The sequence below is a fragment of the Saimiri boliviensis genome, chromosome 12 (genome assembly GCF_048565385.1).
Source record: "Saimiri boliviensis isolate mSaiBol1 chromosome 12, mSaiBol1.pri, whole genome shotgun sequence".
NCBI lineage: Eukaryota > Metazoa > Chordata > Mammalia > Primates > Cebidae > Saimiri > Saimiri boliviensis.
In genome coordinates, this window is record NC_133460.1 from 10425962 (window position 1) to 10444343 (window position 18382).

An 18382-nucleotide genomic window follows, 5' to 3' on the forward strand; every position below is an offset into this window, starting at 1 on the left:
GAGCCTGGCTGCCCCTCCCACCCTATCGGCGCTGCCCAGGCCTCGGGCTCTGCTCAGCTGGGGCCTGGCTGGGTCTACTGTCCTGGGACTTTCAGGTCCCGCCTTCCCGCCCCTCCCCCAGCAGCTGAAGGAAGCCCCTTTTGCCAGAGGATAGGTGTCTGTACCCCCTGGGGAATGGGCCCCTGATCCATCGGGGAGCAGTCAGTTGGGGGCCTGTGGGAGTGGGGGAGCTGAGGGCTCCAGGGCTACTGGCAGTTGGGCTGTGAAGCCACGAGGTTCTGGGGAGAGAAGGAAGGTTCCAGAACAGCCCTGCTGGCCCCCAACACCTGCCTCCTCGCGGCCCCTGGGAAGGCATCTGGACTAGTGCAGCAGCTCATCCCTCGACACCGAGGCCTGGAGTCTTCCCGGGACTTCCTCCCTCTGGCCCCTGCTGCCCTGGCCTGAGAGGCCCCAGGCGTGGGTCACAGCATCGGGCAGAGTGGCTGGTGCAGCCCAGGCAGCCATGTCAGGTGAGCCAGAGCCGAGGGCGGGGAGCACAGGTTTGGGGGCCCAGGGAGGGCCTGCCGTGGGGGCGGAGGTGGAGGCAGCTCTGCTGCTGACCCTGGGGCTCCCTCTGGAGCTGGCTGGGTGGGGTGCCACCATGCCGCTGCCCCCCAGTGCTGTGTGTCTTCAGGCCCTGGACTTCTCTGAGCTGAGCCCATCGGGATCCTGTATGACTCAGGGAGACTCGTTGGGCTCTGGGTGGTGGGCGAGGGTCCTGCAGGGATTTGGGTCCCTGTTCCTGTAAGCTCCAGTGGGAGCCGGGCCCCGAGGAGTGAACTCCTAAGATGCCTCCTTGCAGAACCGGCTGACAACAGCCCCTCAGGGCCATCGGCCCCTTCCCAGCCGAGCACCGTCACCCTGGAAGACCTGGGGCCCCTCCTGGCTGGAGACCTGGCCAGCCCCGAGCCCTCGAGCCTGGAAGAGCTCTCGGAGAGGTATGAGTCCAGCCACCCAACATCCACGGCCTCCGTCCCAGAGCAGGACGCGGCCAAGCGCTGGAGACAGCTGGAGCAGTGGTGAGCCCTGTTGGGGGCTCTGGGGAGGGAGGACCTCTGCGTCCGCTGGGGGCACCTCCAGACTCACCCACTCTCGCCCCGGCCAGGGTGGTGGAGCTGCAGGCCGAGGGGGCCCGTCTGCGGGAGCACAGGCGGCGTTGTGAGCGCGCCACGCGGAGCCTGCTGGGCGCCCTGCTGCAGGTGCGGGCCCGCCTGGAGCTGCAGGGCTCGGAGCTGAGGCAGCTGAGGCAGGAGGTGTGGCCGGCGGCCCAGGCCCCCGAGAAGGAGGCACAGGAGGTGAGCGGCACCCCAAACCCACAGGTCCGGCTGCCCCTTCCTGGGTGTTAGGGGCAGCTGCTTCTGCGCCTGGAGCCCAGCTCACCCCTGCTGCCCAGGCCCAGAGCTCCCACGGGCTGGCGGTGCTGGAGCTGGGTAGACTCTAAGGGCAGGTGCGAGGCCCGGGTCTGGGCCCAGCCCTCAGCCGCCGCTGCCACTGCCTCCTCCTCCTTCCTCCTATCAGTTCTCTGGCCTGCAGAACCAGATGCAGGCCCTGGACAAAAGGTAAGCCCCACACACCCAAAGGCATAGGCCCAGGATGGGGAGGCCACAGCAGGAGAGCAGTGGCAGGTCTGGTGGGGGGTCCACTTCCCCTGTGGGGTGTCCTGGAGTAAGGGATACACATCCAGGTCCACCTAGAAAGGGCCGGGTTTGTACACCCCTGGCCAGCCCGCAGAGACCCGGGAAAGCCGTGGGAGGTGGCCACAGGGGCCCCTCAGCTGGACCCCAGCCCCCAGAGGCTGCTCAGTCCACCTGGGCCTCTCGGGAGCGATTTGGTTGTGTGCCAGGCTGGTGGAGATCCGGGAAGCCTTGAGCCAACTCAGGAGGAGGCAGGCACAGCTGGAGGCGGAGCGGAAGGGCGCCGAGCAGGAGGCCGGCCTCAGGTGGGCACCCGCCACCCGGGGCTGGCTCATTTGAGAGTCCCTGTCTGAGCCAAGACGTGGGTCTCCCTGCCATGCATCCCCAGTAAGCCAGAGGGGCACCCGCACTGGGTGCTGAGCGTGCTGGAGAGCCTGGGCCCGCCGAGGACCCTCCGTGGGCAAGATTCACCCCGGCCCTGCCGTGTTTCTGGCTCCTCTGTTTCCCTGCAGTGGGCGGGCGTCCACCTGCTGCGTGGCCGGGCTGTGGATCAGCCTTACCCTGCTGTGACCGCAGCCGATGTCTCTAGGCTGGCCAAGCTGACCGACTTGCTGCGGCAGGAGGAGGAGGGCCGGGAGGTGGCCTGCAGCGCCCTGCGGAAGGACCAGGAGGACAGCAGCCGGAGGATGGACCTGGAGGTGGCCAGGATGGAGGTACCACTGGGCCAGGCCCAGCCTTCAGGGGGCCGGTCCGGGTCCAGCTGGAGGGCGAGGAGGAGACACTCCTCCTGGCCAGTGCCATCCAATGTGGCGGCCGCTCGCCACGTAGCTGTGTCCCTTGAAATCAGCTACGATTGTAGATGATTTAAAGTGAAATTCCTCAGTCAGACGTGCCCGTTGCAACGGCTGAGGCCATGTGCAGTGGCTTATGCCCGTAATCCCAGCACTTTGAGAGGTGGAAGCAGGAGGATCACTGGAGCCTGGGAAGTCAAGACCAGCTTGGGCAGCACAGCAAGACCCCATCTCAAAAAAAACAAAACATTCAGTGGCCATGTGAGGCCGGCAGCTATAGGTCCAGGCGCGCTTCGCCCCAGGCTGTGTCCTGCCCCTGTGGCCCTCCCCACACAGCTGGCGCCTGCCCGGACCAACAGTTCTCAGCCCCGAAGCCCCTTCCACAGCCACTTTGAGGCTTTGCCTCTCCCTGCACACAAAGCGGGAGTCGCCTTTCTGGGGACACGAGTTCCTAGAACCCAGGGTCCTGTCCACTGGGCCAGAGCAGCTCCCCCTCCCACTGTTGCCTTAGCAGGGGCCCCCGCAATGGCTGGGGAGGGGACCGGGCAGCTGCACATTTCTGCAGCCCAGGCCTGAGCTCCACAAAGAGAGACTGGGGACTGTAGCAGGTTTCGGTGCACGCCAGGTTGCATGCCTGGTGTGGGGCCAGGACGGCTGGGGCGCCCCAGCTGCCACCCGCATAGCTCTGCTGCCCTTTGGGAAGCTATTGAGTGGCTGTGTGGAGCAGGCAGAGGTGCTGGGCTGAGGATTCCCGAGGTGCCAGGTGTGGGGGGAGCTGCCGCTTATGAGGGTGTCCGCCTTTCCCTGAGCACAGGTGGCTGAGTGATCTCTAGGGCCAGAGACAGCAAAGCCAGGCCACCACTTGTTTCTTATTTTAAGACAGGGTATTGCTCGTTTGCTCAGACTGGAGTGCAGTGGTACAGTCACAGCTCACTGCAGCCTCGACCTCCCAGGCTCAAGTGATTCTCCTGCCTCGGCCTCCCAAGTAGCTGGGACTGTGGGCACATGCACCCTGCCTGGGTCATTTTTTTATGTTTTGTAGAGACGAGGTCTCACTGCATTGCCCAGGCTGGTCTCAAACTCCAGGGCTCAAGTGATCCTCCTACCTCGACCTCCCAAAAAGCTTTTTCTTTCTTTTGAGACAGTCTTGGTAGTGGAGAGGAGGGAAAAAAAAAAAAAGAGTCTGGTTCTGTTGCCCAGGCTGGAATGCAGTGGGACAGTCTCGGTTCCCTGCAACCTCCATATCCCGGGTTCAAGCGAGTCTCCCTCAGCCTCCTCCAGAGTAGCTGGAATGACAGGCACCCGCCACATTGCCCAGCTAATTTTTGTACTTTTAGTAGAGACGGGGTTTCACCATGTTGGCCAGGCTGGTCTCGAACTCCTGACCTCAGGTAATCCGCCCACCTTGGCCTCCCAAAGTGCTGGGATTACAGGCGTCAGCCACTGCTTGTTTTTGTAAATAGAGTTTTATTGGCACACACAAACATTTTTTTACACATTATCAACATCTGCTCTGGGGGCTGTAACCGCCGCGCTGAGAGGGTTACAACAGAGACCCCACGAGGTTGGAACGTGTACCATCTGGCTTTTTACAAAAAAATATCTGCTCTAAGGGGGACTCCTGGGGGCCAGGGGGCCAACAGGGGCTTGGGCAGAGGGGAAGGTTCCCGGGAGGTGCTCTCTCTGTGGCTGGCGAAGGGCCTGTGCCACCTGCCTGCCCTTTGGGTGTGTGAGATGCAGGTACAGGGCCGGTGGCATATCCGCTTTCCCGTCCCCTTCAGACCCTCAGTGCAGCAGGAAAGCAGCCGTTGGGGTGGAGACAGGGCCCCAAGGCTCTGGTCAGCCTGCCTGGCTTCCCCTGCATGGGGATGCCCACACGGCATTCCTGCTTCCCTGCCGGGGCATAGTGGCAGCTGGGCGGCCTTCCCTGGGTGGCATTGGTGGTGGATGCCAAGCGTGTCTGGACCTCACATGAACGTGGCCTTCAGGCGCTTCCTTCTCACACCCGTGCCTGGTCGGTATCTGCGTACAGAGTGCTCCTGCCCGTCCTGGCTTTCTTCCAGCCGAGGGCGTGGCAGGCCCTGCTCTGCTGGGCTGGGGGACAGCAGGGGACTCCAACTCTGCTGGAGACCATGGGCAGAAGCGGGACCGGCCGGGTGTCTGGCAGAGGCTGCCCACGGGACAATGTGCCCCTGCTCCAGGCCCAGATGACCAGGCTCGGCGAAGAGGTGAGCCTGCGCTTCCTGAAGAGGGAGGCCAAGCTGTGCGGCTTCCTGCAGAAGAGCTTCCTGGCCCTCGAGAAGGTGGGAGCCTGCCTGCGGCCGGCCTGCCCCACGTCCCCTTCCCAGAGGCAGACCTGCAGTGGATGGTGGGGTCTCCCCGCAGAGAATGAGGGCCTCGGAGAGCTCCAGGCTGAGGCTGGAGGGCAGCCTGCGGGGCGAGCTGGAGAGCCGGTGGGAGAAGCTGCAGGGACTGATGGAGGAGCGCCTGCGGGCCCTGCAGGGGCAGAGTGAGGTGGGCTGGGTGGGCAGCAGCGGGGCGGGCAGGGCCAGGGCTGGGGTTCGGGTCTCAGGGCAGCCTCTACTCTGCAGCAGGAGAGCCACCTCCTGGAGCAGTGCCAGGGCCTGGATGCGGCTGTGGCCCAGCTCACCAAGTTTGTGCAGCAGAACCAGGCGTCGCTGAACCGTGTCCTGCTGGCCGAGGAGAAGGCCTGGTGGGTATCCTGGGGCCTCAGGTGCTGTCAGGCTGGGGGAACCCTAATGTACCACTCTGAAGGGGCCACGGTGGCCGACGCAGCAGAGAATGACCTTGCCTCTCCCAGCAGAGTGCTTGACCCCAGAGGTGCAGCCAGGTTCAGACGGGGCAGCTGTGCAGCCACTCCTCCCATGGGGACTCCAGCCTGCCCTCCCTGGGGTGCTCAGCTGTGGCAGTCAGCAGTGAAGCCCTATCTTGGTGGCACTGTGACTGTACCCCATCTAACGATCCCAGGATCTCTTGGGAGGTTCCAGAGCCAGCAGCCAAGCTTCCCTCCCGGGCCCAGTGCTGAGGGGTGGGCAGGACCCGCTGAGGGCGTCTATGTGTCCCCAACCCCTAGGGATGCCAAGGGGCGCTTGGAGGACAGCCGGGCCGGGGAGCTGGCCACCTATGTGCAGGAGAACCTGGAGGCTGCCCAGCTGGCCGGGAAGCTGGCCCGGCAGGAGATACATGGCGAGCTGGCACTGGTGAGGGGGGGCAGCGCATCACGGCCCCCACGGGGTCCCCCCTGCACACAGGATGGGCCCTTAGCTGGGCCTCCCCGCACCCACCTGTCCCCCGCAGCTCCGAGAGAAGAGCCAGGCTCTGGAGGTGTCAGTGGTGCAGCTGGCCGGGCGGGTAAAGGAGCTGAGTGACCGCCTCCCAGCCCTGAGCAGCCGGCTCGACCTGCAGGAGCAGATGCTGGGCCTCAGGCTGTCCGAGGTGCGCTAGGCGGTGGGGGGCAGGCAGGCTGGGGGGAGTCCCCACCGCTCGGCTCTCAGCCCACCACTACCCCCAGGGTAGAGGCCCGACAGGCCTGTCGCAAGCTTCCCATCCCACCCAACAACTGTCCCCAGGGCCTGGGGGACTCCGAGTCCCAGAGACTCCTGTGTGGGGCAGGACAGCCCCTGAGGGCCTCGGTCCAGCACCTGCAGCCCCTGAGGCCTGAGTTGGAACCTTGACCTACGGCCCAGCTACGCGTCGGGCCGCTCGCAGAGGGGCAGACAAGCGGCCCCCACCAGCGTGTGCATGTTCACTTTTTCACGGCTCTATTGAGAAGGATTCTCTCCCACGCAACTCACCCGTGAATGCACGCGGTTCCGTGTTTAGTCTGTTCACAGGGCCGGCCATCATGCCCACAATTTCACAGCGTTCATCCCCAGAAAGAATCCCAGCCCCGTCCTCGCTCATTCCCATCCCCCGCCCCCTGGCCACTCGGTCCCCTCCCTGTCTCCCAGCCCAGCCTGTTCTGGACATTTTCAGGAAACAGAGCCATGCACCATGCAGCCGCTTTGTCAGGGACACCCATGGGCGTCCTGTTCCCCACTCCTTGGCTCATGCACAGAGCTTTATCCCTTCCACCGCTTTGTAATGCGCCTTGCGTGGACACTGCCCCCAGGTTCCCGCTCATCCACGGACAGACGTCAGGACAGCCTGTGATTCAGGGCTGAATCCCATTGGGGCCGGCCCTGCCTCCCTTGGGCACCTGTGTGGTCAGAACAGCTCCACAGTCCGTTGACTGCCCGAGCCCCCATGGCATGTGTGTCCCCAGAGCGTGCCTGGCTGGGCCATCCCAGCTGTCTGCAGACCGGTGCACACATGTCTCAGAGTTGGAAGTGCACGTGGGACCGCCTGCCCCCCGGAGCTCTCTGTCCGTCTGTCCATCCATCCCTCTCTCTGTCCTCCCAATGTGGGCTCTGTCCCTCACTGGGTGTCTGTACCCCAGGCAAAGACTAAATGGGAAGGTGCAGAGAGGAAGTCCCTGGAGGACCTGGCCAGATGGCAGAAGGAAGTGGCCGCATACCTGCGGGGGGTGCAGGAGAAGCTGGACGGCCTCCCCCAGAAGGTGGGCGAAGGCACAGCCAGCCCCTACGGGGTGTGCGGGAGAAGCTGGACGGCCTCCCCCAGATGGTGGGCGAAGGCACACCCAGCCTGGTGCATTTAGCCTTGGCGGTGGTGTGGGACCCCTCCCCTCCCTGTCCTCTCCTCTTCTCCCTGTCCCGGGGGCTGAGGCCGAAGCTGGTGCTAGACTGGGCCCTGGGGCCGCCCGCTGCTCCCGGCTCTCTTCAGATAGAGGGCGTCTCAGACAAGTGCCTGCTTCACAAGAGCGACTCGGATCTCAGGATTTCTGCTGAAGGCAAGGCCAGGTGCAGCCTCCGGGGCCCTGGGACGCGGGCAGGGGCCCTACTGACCATCACTGGGCTGGGCCAGTCCCCATGCTCGCTGCTCTCCACAAGCCCCCCAGTGCCGTGACAGACGTGCTCACCTCGCCACCCTGGTGCTGCTCTCAGGAGCCTCAAGCCCTCCCTCTGCTGTCTGCTGGGGACCTCCACCTTCCTCACTGGAGGGGTGACAGAGCTGATCCCCCTCAAGCCTCCTTAGCCCTATGGTGGCTGTGGGAGCAGCCCATATCCCTGGTCCCGGCCCTACCCCTGAGCACACACCACAGCCGGCCCCGGCATCTGGTGCCACAGGGAGTTCGAGGTGGGGGCCCTGCGGCAGGAGCTGGCCACGCTGCTGTCATCTGTGCAGCTGCTGAAGGAAGACAGCCCCGGGCGGAAGATTGCGGAGATGCAGGGCAAGCTGGCCACGGTAATCCCGGGGCTGCCCCTGCCCGGCTGGAGTAGAAGGGGAGCCATCGGGGTCAGACGGGACAGCCATGCGGGCAGGACCCCCAGCCTAAGGAGAGGCTCAGAAAAACAGCTATCTGAGGCTGGGTGCAGTAGCTCACGCCTGGAGTCCCAGCACTCTGGGAGGCCAAGGTCGGGAGGTTTAGACCAGCCTGACCAACGTAGAGAAACCCCATCTCTACTAAAAATGCTAAAATTAGCCAGGTGTGGTGGAGCATGCCTGTAATCTCAGCTACTTCGGAGGCTGAGGCAGGAGAATCACTTGAACCTGGACGGAGGAGGTTGCAGTGAGCCGAAATTGTGCCACTGGAGCGGGGACTCCGTCTCAAAAAAAAGCTGTGCTGGCTTGTCTCAGCCTCTGGAAGTTCCAAGTGGAGGCCCCTGCTTGGAGCTCCCACACTGGGGCGTCTGTGGCCACGAGGGCGGGAGCAGCCCTGAGCCCTCGCCGGGTCCCTGCGGGGCCGCTCTCCAGCCACCCCTTCCTCAGCAGAGCTTGTCCCAGGCCCTGAAGTGGGGCAAGGGCCAGTGTGTGGGCAGGTGGCCCCTGCCCAAACTCCAAGCAGTCAACAGCAGGAGTGGGGACGTCCGTGCGGACGGCAGGACCCCGACAGACCGGCCCCGTCTGTGCCCAAATGGGGGCCGTGTTTAGTTTCAGAACCAAATAATGAAGCTGGAAAGCTGTATCCAGGCCAACAAGACCATCCAGAACCTCAAGTTCAACAGCGAGGCCCGGCTGGTGAGGAGGCCCTGGGCTGCCAGCACCCGGCACCCCCCCACTCCCTCAGCCCTGCCGCCTTCCCACATCTGTCTGTCTGAGTGTCTGGCGCTGGGCAGTGTTTCCCTGAAGACCATGGCTTCTGGGCTCCAGGTGGGAGATAAGCCCCCTGTTTGCCGTCTCCTGCCCTGGGGTCTGGCTCCTGGGTGACGCTGGCATCCCCGTCCCACAGCGCACGCAGGAGATGGCCGCCCTGCGGGAGACCGTGCTGCGGCTGTGGAGTGAGAAGGGCCCTCGGGCGCCGCTGGGCAGCAAGGCGCTCCCATCCCTGGCGAGGCAGCGGGTCTTCATCAAGGATGTGGCGCCCGGCGAGGTGGCGCCTGTGAACTGCTGGGGCGTGTACCAGGCTGTGAGGTGGGCAGCAGGGATTCCCGAGCAGCCTCCTGTACCTTTGGGTCAGGGTGCGGGGTTGGAGGGGCCCAAGGAGAGTGGGGCAGGAGTGCAGGGGCCACGTGCCACGTCTCTGGACAGGTGGCTGCAGTGGAAGGTGTCTCTCACAAAGCTCAGGGCCCGTCAGAGGCCAGGAGGGGTCCCAGAGAAGCCCCATGGCCGGGAGCAGGTGCAGCGGCTCCCACCCTCGCTCTTTATCCAGAAGTAAACGTGCTGGCCTTGTTCTCATTAGAGCTGAGGTTCCCTGATGCCTGCTGGGGGTGGGGGGCTCCCCAGGGTCTGCGGTGCTGAGAGGGGTGGTGAGGAGGCCCCAGACAGTGGGCTGCCCGAGCCTGGAGGGGCCCAGTCCCTTGATCCCCACGACTCTTCCTGTCCTGACAGGCCCGGCCTGGCTGCAGGCCTTTGCTTTTCATGGCACCCCAGCCCCTCTCCCTCCCTGCCGGGCCCCCTAGGGCTGCCAGAGCCCCCCGGGGTGGAAGGGGCTGGGCTGGGGCCTGCACAGAAGCACCCAGGCCAGTCTCCGCCAGAACCCGCCATGAGCTGCCCCTGCCTGGGTTGTGAGAGGACCCGGGGAAGCTGCCTGGCCTGCCTCAGACTCCCTGCTCTGCCTCGCAGCCCCTCCAACCCGGCGCCCCTGCAGGGAAGCGCCTTCCAACATCTGGGGAGGAAAACAGCCCTTGTTTGCTCTTTTGGTCAGGCAGTGGCCCTCTTCCTGCCTCTCCAGGAAAGCCCTCGCTCCTCCTGTGGTTGCCAACCCTGCCACCATGTGCGGGGGGGCCCAGGCCACCCAGCCCAAGGGCGAGCAGGCAGCGGGAGGGCCGGCCCAGGGGGCTCTGTCCTCCACTGTCCCTTGCCGCTGACCTGGAATCTCTGGGGCTGGCCCCTCAGCCTCCCCTGGGGGCCGCTGGTGGGTGGAGCCCCCTCAGTCTGTGGGCAGGGCTCTGGGGGTCCCTGTGCCCCTCCAGGGCTCTGCTGGGGCTGAAGGCCAGGGCATGGCCAGGTCTGGGCACTGCTCTTGCTGCTCCCACCGCAGTCCAGCCCTAGTGGCGTCTGGGTTTGCCCTGTGGTGGCCAAGAGGGATGGAGGAGGCTCTTCCCAGGAGGACGGGAGGAGAGTCTTTTGCCTCAGTAGGCAGCCCCGCTGCGGCCAGCTCACTCCGACCCCGACCCCTCGCTAGGCCTCAGCTGGCTGTGCCCCTTCCAGGGCTGGGGTTCCCCCACCAGGCAGCTCAGGACAGCCCTCGGCTGACCAGCTGGCCAGCAGGTCGCTGAAGTCCGGCGTGCCAGGGTGCAGCAGACCCAGGGGGCTGGGGGTCGGCTCCTTCCAGAAGGACGGGGGCAGCTTCCTCTGGGCCATGGGGGTGATATGGCCATACTTCCGCTCCAGCCTCAGGCTCCAGCTGGCTGCCGCCCTGGGCCCCCAGTACCGCCGCAGCCCATAGTCGAAGAGCTCGGCCAGGGGTCCCAGGGGCTGTGGCCCGTCCCCACTGAGGCCCGGCCTGCGCACCTGCCCCTGAGGGACCCTGGGCTCTGGGGTGTCCTCATCCTCCAGGGCCCCGCCGCGGGCCAGGTGCACCAGGTCTGCGTAGTAGAGCTCCCGGGCGGTGATGCTGGCCGGGCGGCTGTCGGCATAGATGTCGCAGGCATCTGGGTCCTGCCCCTTGTCCTTGCGGCCAAAGTACCGCTGGATGTCGTCGCTGATGAGCTCTGAGAAACGCAGCAGCTGCAGCGGTGGCTCGGGGCTGCTGGGACCCTGAGGGGCTGCCTCCGAGGGGGCCTCTGCCCGGCCTGAGCCCGGGAGGATCGGGCTGCAGCCCCCCGGCCCCTCGCTCTCCAACTCCTCCTCATCCTCCTCCTCCTCGTCCTCCTCCGAAGTCTCTGGGGGCTCCGGATCTGAGGGCGCGACAGGGTGGTGGCGCAGCAGGGGCAGCCGGAAGTCACACAGGGGCCGGATCACGCCAGCGGCCATCTCCGTGCTCTCCCACACTTCGGGGACCTCCGGGGCAGCAGGCACTGGCTGGGGAGGGAGACCGAGGGGCGGGTTCCCTGTGAGGCCTGGCCATGCCCCGGCCACCCACGACCGCTGCACTCGGAGCCCCCAGGTCTGTGGCCTCCCCTGGAGAACTTCCTCAGCTCCTCAGCTCCCTGGAGGTCCCGGGCCCCCAGTTGTGCTTGTTGAGGGCATGGGTCACCACAGGAGTGAGGTGTGGGGAGAGACAGGGTGGGCACTGTGGCCGCGTGGCTGGGGCATGATGGCATGGTCAGCTGGGGCTGAGGCCTGCTGAACTCAGGATGGCCACTGGCAGGAGCCGTGGGGTCCTGTTGTGGGGGGCAGTCGGGTGGGGCACGGGGATGGCGTCACTAGAATTGTGGTCACTGGACAGGGGAGCACATTGGGTGGAAGAGGGGAGGCCCTGGGGACTGGGCCTGGAGAAGCCAGGCAGGTGGCCAGGGACCCTCGCAGGGCAGGGGGACGGGGGCTGCTGAGCCGGAGCTGGGTCCCAGTCTGGGGCTGCTGTGGCATCAGACCCAGGGGCTCCATGGTTCTTAATGAAAGTGGGGACATCGGCCATACTGGGCCCAGAGCTCGTGCAGCCGCTGTGGGGTTCTTTGGGGCCATCGCAGTCCCATGAGAACAGGAGGCAGCACCCCAGTGGTCCTAACTCTGTGATGATGGAGGCAGCTGAGGTGGGAGGTCCCTAAAGGGGTGGGCTTTGGGGGTCGCTGCACTTGGCCGGGACCACTGAAGGGAAGCACTGGGGTGAGGAGCCTGGCAGGAGGGTGTCTGGGTGGTGACTGTGGGATGGGTCCACTCACCGCTCTGGGCCAGCTGCCAGGCAGGGCCCACCACAGAGACCAGGGCCACCCAGCCCCTCCTCGAGGTGTCCCGGGGCCAGGTAGCCTGAGCCTGTCTTGTCTGGAGCCTAGGGCAGAGGGGCAGAGGGAGGGAGGAGGGCTGCAGGGAGGGAGGGAGGAGGGCTGCGGGGAGGGAGGACGTCTGCGGGAGGGAGAGCGGCTGCGCAGAGGGGCGAGGGCTGCAGGGAGCAGCCAGAGCACTGGGACAGGGGTTCCTCTGGGTCAGGATGTTTCCCCGCTGGCTGTCAGGGAGGTGAGCTTTGAGGCCCCCAGACATGGCTGGCCACACCATGGTCCTAATCTCACTCAAGTGCTGGCGTCCCTGTCCTGGGAGGCGTGCAGTGGGCTGACCTCTAGACTTTGGGGCTGGCTGCTCACAGACTGTCCAGACGCAGGCACCCTCCCGTGACCACCTGCCCCGATGCCTGCCCAGCCCTGGGCCAGCCCAACGCTCTGGGGGACTCACCCAAAGCCCTGGACAGAAGGACTCACAGACTCACAGTGTCCACGGCTGTGGCGGTCCCCAGCAGCCCCCGCCCCCCAGACCCTGGCTCCTACCTGGTCAGGGCCCGCAGCTCTTGCTCCGAAGGCGCACCTCCACCTGGACAAGCATTTATAGCCGGGCTCTGCAGCCGCCAGGGGCTGGTAAATATTTGGCGACAGCATTGTCATTGCAGACTGGGCAAATAGAGCCCGTTTGCTTTAGCGCCCAGCAACCAGGGCCCCAAGGGGGGAGCACACCCCGGCCTCACCTGCACGCGGTCTGCCCGGGGACCGTGGAGTGTTTGTGTGGGCGCAGCTGGCTCGCCCCCGGGCCCCCGGGACCCTTATCTCTGCTGCTCACTGGGGCCCGGACCCAGCCTTGTCAAATAGGCGGAAAATTAAATTTCATGCTATTTTGAGTTCTGGAGTAGGCCTCTCTAGAGGACATCCTGTCTCTGCAGCCAGTGGGGTGAACGCCACTCCTGGGTGCAGGAGGGCCCTGGGGATAGGGGTAGGGAAGAGGGCCAAGTCCCAGGGTCCTCCAGCCAGAGCCCAGCATGTGGGCTGCAGGGAGGGTCCTGGAGCGCCTGCCCAGCTCCCCCCAGCCATCGGGCCCTCCTGGCCAGCGGGGACCGTCTCCACTGGCCCAGCTGTGACTGGGACGCCTGCTGGGACCACCGCCGCCCACCTGCCCAGAGCTCAGAGGTGTTTGCAACTGATCATTAATGGAGGAACCCCCTGCTTCCCTGGGCCTGCCTTTCTCTGCTGCAGCCACCCCTGGGGTAGGAGTGGGGAGCTGGGGACCCTCCCCTCGCCTATTACTCCCAGGAAAGCCTCCCCCAGAAGCACCCCAAGGGCCTCTGTGGCTCCCACTGACTCCCAGCTCCTCCTGGGTGGCCCCAGCTGGTCCACTGTGGGGGCCGTGTTAGCTTCCTGAGGCTGCTGTGACAATAAGCACAACCCCGGTGGCCTGGAACACAGGTCCAGAGGCTGAGGTCCTGGGCAGAGCTCGCCAGGAGTGGCTGGCTCCTTGCCCCGTGATTGTGTCTCTCCAGTCTCTGCCTCTGTCCTTACAGGGTCTTCTCCCGGAGTGTCCTCTGCCCTCCTAGGGGTACCCCGTCCCTGGATTTGGGGCCCGTGCCTACCCAGTGTGCCCTCAGCTTCACCAGTTACACATGCAGGGCGGCCCCACCATTTCCAAATGAGGTCCCATTCAGACCTGGCGTGCACATGCATTGTGGGGACTTGGCTCATCCCAGGACAGGTGCCATCCACATGTGACTGTCCCTGGCCTTGGCATTCACCAGGTGTGCCCCCCACTTGGCACAGTGCTCTCCAGAGCAGCCCCCAGTGGCCCAGGTTGGGAGGACTCCACAGTGCCCTTCCTAGGGACTCCAGCTCTGAGGACGGGATAGCAGCCCCCAGCCTGGCCTGGCCCTGACACTCCCTGTCCCAAGCCCCCAGCTCCTGGGCCTTCACCTTCCAGGGACCCGGGTGACCGCCACCCTGGGTCCTTACCCCGGCACTCCAGGTGTTCCCCAGTCAGATGGGAGACGAGCCCCTCCCACCCTGTTGCATCCAGTACACAGGGATTTGAGCAATGAGCCCAGCCCTTCCCTGCACCCGGGGGTCCCAGCTGACCTGCCCCAATTTCTCAGGCACCCAGAAGGCAGGAGATCCCAGGAGACTTCAGGAGGCCTCTGAGACTACCCATCGTCTGCAGCTGCACTCAGGACCCCCGGCTTCGAAGGAAAGGGCAGGAAATAAAAAGTTTAGCTTTAAGAGTGAGCCCTGGGACCTGGCACGGTGGCTCATGCCTGTAATCCCAGAACTTTTGGAGGCCGAGATGGGTGGATCATGAGGTCAAGAGATCGAGACCATCCTGGTCAACATGGTGAAACCCCGTCTCTACTAAAAATACAAAAAATTAGCTGGATATGGTGGTGTGTGTCTGTAATCCCAGCAACTCAGGAGGCTGAGGCAGGAGAATTGCCTGAACCCAGGAGGCGGAGGTTGCGGTGAGCCGAGATGGCGCCATTGCACTCCAGCCTGGGTAACAAGAGTGAAACTCTTGTCTCAAAAAAAAAAAAAAAAAGAAAAAGAAAAAGAGTGAGCCCTGCAAAGGCCGGCTGGTGACCACCACAAAGGGTCTAGGAAGCTTCCCGAGTCTCATGCTGAGGGGTGGGGCCACCTGCAGAGGTCCAGTCCCAGGAGAGGCCATGGGAGCATGGCATGGACAGCATGGCACGGATGCCAGTTACGGCTTCTCTTTAACCGCTCCTTCACAGGCAGGAGCCAAGCCCACGCCAGGTGACCCACAGCCCAGGTGACCCTACAGCCCCGGTGATCCCACACTCCAGGTGACCCCACAGCCCCGGTAACCCCACAGCCCAGGTGACCCACATCCCAGGTGACCCCACAGCCCCGGTGACCCACATCCCAGGTGACCCCACAGCCCCGGTGACCCCACATCCCAGGTGACCCACAGCCCAGGTGACCCTACAGCCCCGGTGACCGCACAGCCCAGGTTACCCCACACTCCAGGTGACCCCACAGCCCCGGTGACCCCACAGCCCGGGTGACCCCACAGCCCAGGTGACCCTACACTCCAGGTGACCCCACAGCCCAGGTGACCCACATCCCAGGTGACCCTACAGCCCCGGTGACTGCACAGCCCAGGTTACCCCACACTCCAGGTGACCCCACAGCCCAGGTGACCCCACAGCCCAGGTGACCCACAGCCCGGGTGACCCCACAGCCCTGGTGACCCTACACTCCTGGTGACCCCACAGCCCGGCTGACCCCACAGCCCCAGTGACCCCACATCCCAGGTGACCCCACACTCCAGGTGACCAACATCCCAGGTGACCCCACAGCCCTGGTGACCCCACACTCCAGGTGACCCACAGCCCTGGTGACCCCACAGCCCAGGTGACCCCACAATCCAGGTGACCCCACAGCCCAGTGAGCCTGTGCCCTGGGATGAGGTGTACCTGGCCATACTCAGCCCTGAGCATGCAAACAGTGTGGGGATCTCTGTCCCAGGCCTCATGGGGGCCGCCCTGAGACTCAAGGGTCTGGTGATGCTTGGCCAGGCCCTGGCTGTGGGGGGCTTCGCCAGCCTCCCCAGACTCCCTCTGATGTGTCAGCGAGGACCTGCAGCTGCCCAGGCTCAGGGAGGGCCCTAGGCCCCCAGCTCCCCAGATAGAGCCACTGCCCCTACTGACCCGAGGAGCTCCAGGCCTGGGGCCCTGGGTGCACCCGCCCTGGTCTGCTAGAACCCCCAGGCCAGACCTGCAGAGGGTGGGGGTCATGCTGCTCCTGGCCATGGCCGCAGCGCCCTCTGCCGCGCACAGTGGAGTGGCTGGGGCCTGCGGAGGAAGGGCTGGGAGCCGACCGGCCTGGTGTCCGGGCACTGCAGGCCTCTGCCTCGCCGGTCTCAGCAGGGATGGAGTCAGTGGAGGACCCAGAAGGACCCCTGGGCCCCGTGTTCTGCCCTGAACGGCACGGGAGGCAGGGGAGGGCAGCCCAGGCTTCGGGCACAGGTAGTCACCAGCTCGCTCAGTGACCAGCCTCGTCCGTGTTGGATGCTGTCCTGGACACTGAGGGCAAGGACACGAGACCCAGCCCCTCACGAAGGAGGCGGGTGTCGGGGCTCGGAAGGCAAGCTGCGGGAAGCGAAGGGGTTCCTGCCCAGCGGACAGCCTGGACACACCCGGCCCTGTGAAGGCCCCAGAACACCCGTGCCTGATGCCCAGCACTTCCACGGCCGAACATTAGCGCGGGGTCCCCGTCAGACTGTCAGACGGAGGCAGGAGGCTGAGTCAGAGAGGCTGGAAGAGGCGACACTGCTGGCTTCGGAGCTAGAGGAGGTGGCCAGGAGCTGGGATGCCGGAGCCCCTGGAAGCTGGAGGGGCGGGAGCCGTGGCTGCTGAGGTGACCTGGCTCCCCCGGAAAGGCCGCACGCTGCTCCCGCCTCAGCACCCTGATTCGGGCGCGGGGGGCCTGCCTGTGACCCCACAGGGCTCGGAGCCATCTGGATGCTTGTCTCTGCCTCACAAGGAACCATGGAGAAAACCCCAGTCTGGGACGGAAAATGCTGGAGCGAGCACAGACTGGAGCAGACAGGCATTTGGGAGGAGGCGCTGGGGTGGCGCTGTGTGGGGCCAGTGTGGACACCCAGGGAGCTGCCTGAGCCAGGGCCCAAGGCCGTCGGTGCCCAGCAGGCAGCGAAGGGAAACCCAGGGGTGGCCTGGAGGGCGAGGGCGGGATGGGGGGGACTCGTCACTATCAGCCTTGTACCCCTAAGTCCTGAGGTAGACTCGGGAGGCCTGGCGGGAGGTGACTGTGGTTTCTGGTGAGGCTGGGTGGGGCGGCAGCCTCTGGGGCATCGGGGATGGTGGAAAGACACAGGTCCCACACCACCTGTGTCCCTCCTGGGGTTGGACGGGCGGTCGGGGCCAGGCCGAGGAGCGAGGAGCGCAGGAGGCCCCTGCAGTGGGGCTGGGCCCAAGCAACTTCCAGCATCTGCAGCCACCATGCCTCTCACGGGGGCGGCGTCGGGCCAACTGAGCTCCCTGCCCACGTGCCCGCCCGGGCTCCCACCCCTGCTGTCGGGCTTCAGGCCCGGGAGGAAGGCGCTGCCCTTCCGAGTGCAGCAGGCCTGCTGTGCCCACTCACCCCATATTGATCGTTCCGGAGAAAATCAATAGCTCCAATATGCCGGCTCTCAACAGGCCCTGGGGCTAGTCCCCGCGTGAGGCACGCGACGGCCGCAGCCTCGGCCGTGCAGGAGCGGGATGTTGGGCCTCCCGAGAAATGTGTCTGTGTGCTTTCAGATAGTGGGTTTCCGTCCCTGGGGAGGGAAAGGGGGGGACGAGAGCAGCCACCCAGGCAGTGCCAGCACCCACGCCACATGGACTGGCCAGGGAGGGCACGGCCGCAGGGACACGGGTGCCCGGCACATCCGCTGTGTTCCCAGCCGGGGTCAAGCAAACACACAGCATTCGGGGCGGAGGGGAGGGGGGAGGGGGAGACATCCGTGCCCACCAGCCAAAGCCCCCTGGGGGCAGATGGGCACCTCGGGAGCAGGGTGCGGTGCTCAGCCTGGAGTCCCAGCTCCTCCGAAGTGGGAGGAGCCACTGGGCCCAGGAGTTTGAGCCCGGCCTGAGCAACACAGGAAGACTGTCTCCCCAAAAAATAAAAAAACATGGGCGGCACGGTGGCTCCCGCCTGTAATCCCAGCACTGTGGGAGTCCAAGGTGGGTGCATAACCTGAGGTCGGGGGTTCGAGACCGACCTGGCCAGCATGATGAAACCCCATCTCTACTAAAAATACAAAAATTAGCTGGGCATGGTGGCATGTGCCTGTAATCCCAGCTATTCCCAGCAGGAGAATCGCTTTAGCCTGGAAGCAGAGGTTGCAGTGAGCTGAGATGTCACCAGGGGGGGTGCAGGTGTCCTCTGGAGTGGCATCTGTCAGGAGTGGGGCCCCTTTGGTTGGGCAGCTGTGTTAGTGTCCTGGGACCTCAACGACCAAGCAGACACACTGCGTTTCCTCAGGGTTCCAGAGGCCGCAGGTCCAAAGCGAAGATGTCAGCAGCACCCTGCTCCCTCCGAGCGCTCCGGGAAGCCTCCGTTCCACGCCTGTCTCCCTCCCCTGTGCTTACCAGCAGTCCTGAGTGTGCCTGGGCTGCAGAGGAAGGTGTGAGCCTCCACGACGGGCCTCCTCTCCCCTCCTTGTAGATTTAGGGTCCACCCTAGTCCAGAAGGGCCCCATCCTGACTAATCACGTTGGCAAAGAACCTGTTTCCAGACAAGGTCAAGCTCTTGTGTTCCGAGGGATCATAAATTTGGGGTCTGTTGAACCCAGGGTGGCGTCTTCCAGTTCCCACAGGGGGCCGAGTGGGATGGGGGACGCCCATTTTCCACTTGGAGGAAGCCACCCTTCCCAGGTGTCTCATTTCTGTTTGAGACTGAGATGAGCTTGGTGACCCCTCAGAGGCTGGCCTGTCCCCCGGGTGAAGCCGCAGCTCCTGCTCTGCCCTTTACT

The 18382-nt window shown here is 65.0% G+C and overlaps 2 protein-coding genes across 13 annotated transcripts; one reads left to right on the plus strand and one right to left on the minus strand.

Moving 5' to 3' along the window:
* Positions 1-52: 52 nt before the first annotated feature.
* Positions 53-16571, plus strand: CCDC154 (coiled-coil domain containing 154). Of its 12 annotated transcripts, none has more exons than XM_074381796.1 (17): positions 53-509; positions 842-1058; positions 1145-1334; positions 1558-1598; positions 1883-1978; positions 2263-2386; positions 4666-4767; positions 4850-4978; positions 5056-5685; positions 5783-5920; positions 6924-7043; positions 7268-7344; positions 7672-7789; positions 8477-8563; positions 8775-8956; positions 13407-13637; positions 13989-16571. In XM_074381796.1, the coding sequence occupies exons 1-16, from the start codon at positions 503-505 to the stop codon at positions 13609-13611; spliced, it is 2463 nt and encodes an 820-aa protein (XP_074237897.1). In that variant the 5' UTR covers positions 53-502; the 3' UTR covers positions 13612-13637; positions 13989-16571. The 12 variants fall into 12 exon arrangements, 11 of the variants coding, with proteins under 11 accessions (XP_074237897.1, XP_010337314.3, XP_074237896.1 ...); XM_010339012.3 differs by lacking the exons at positions 13407-13637; positions 13989-16571 and adding an exon at positions 9074-9223 and having other exon boundaries at positions 5059-5177; positions 5559-5685; XM_074381795.1 differs by having other exon boundaries at positions 13407-16571.
* Positions 9963-11085, minus strand: PERCC1 (proline and glutamate rich with coiled coil 1). Its single transcript, XM_039477928.2, has one exon. The coding sequence runs from the start codon at positions 10958-10960 to the stop codon at positions 10166-10168; it is 795 nt and encodes a 264-aa protein (XP_039333862.1). The 5' UTR covers positions 10961-11085; the 3' UTR covers positions 9963-10165.
* Positions 16572-18382: the final 1811 nt, after the last annotated feature.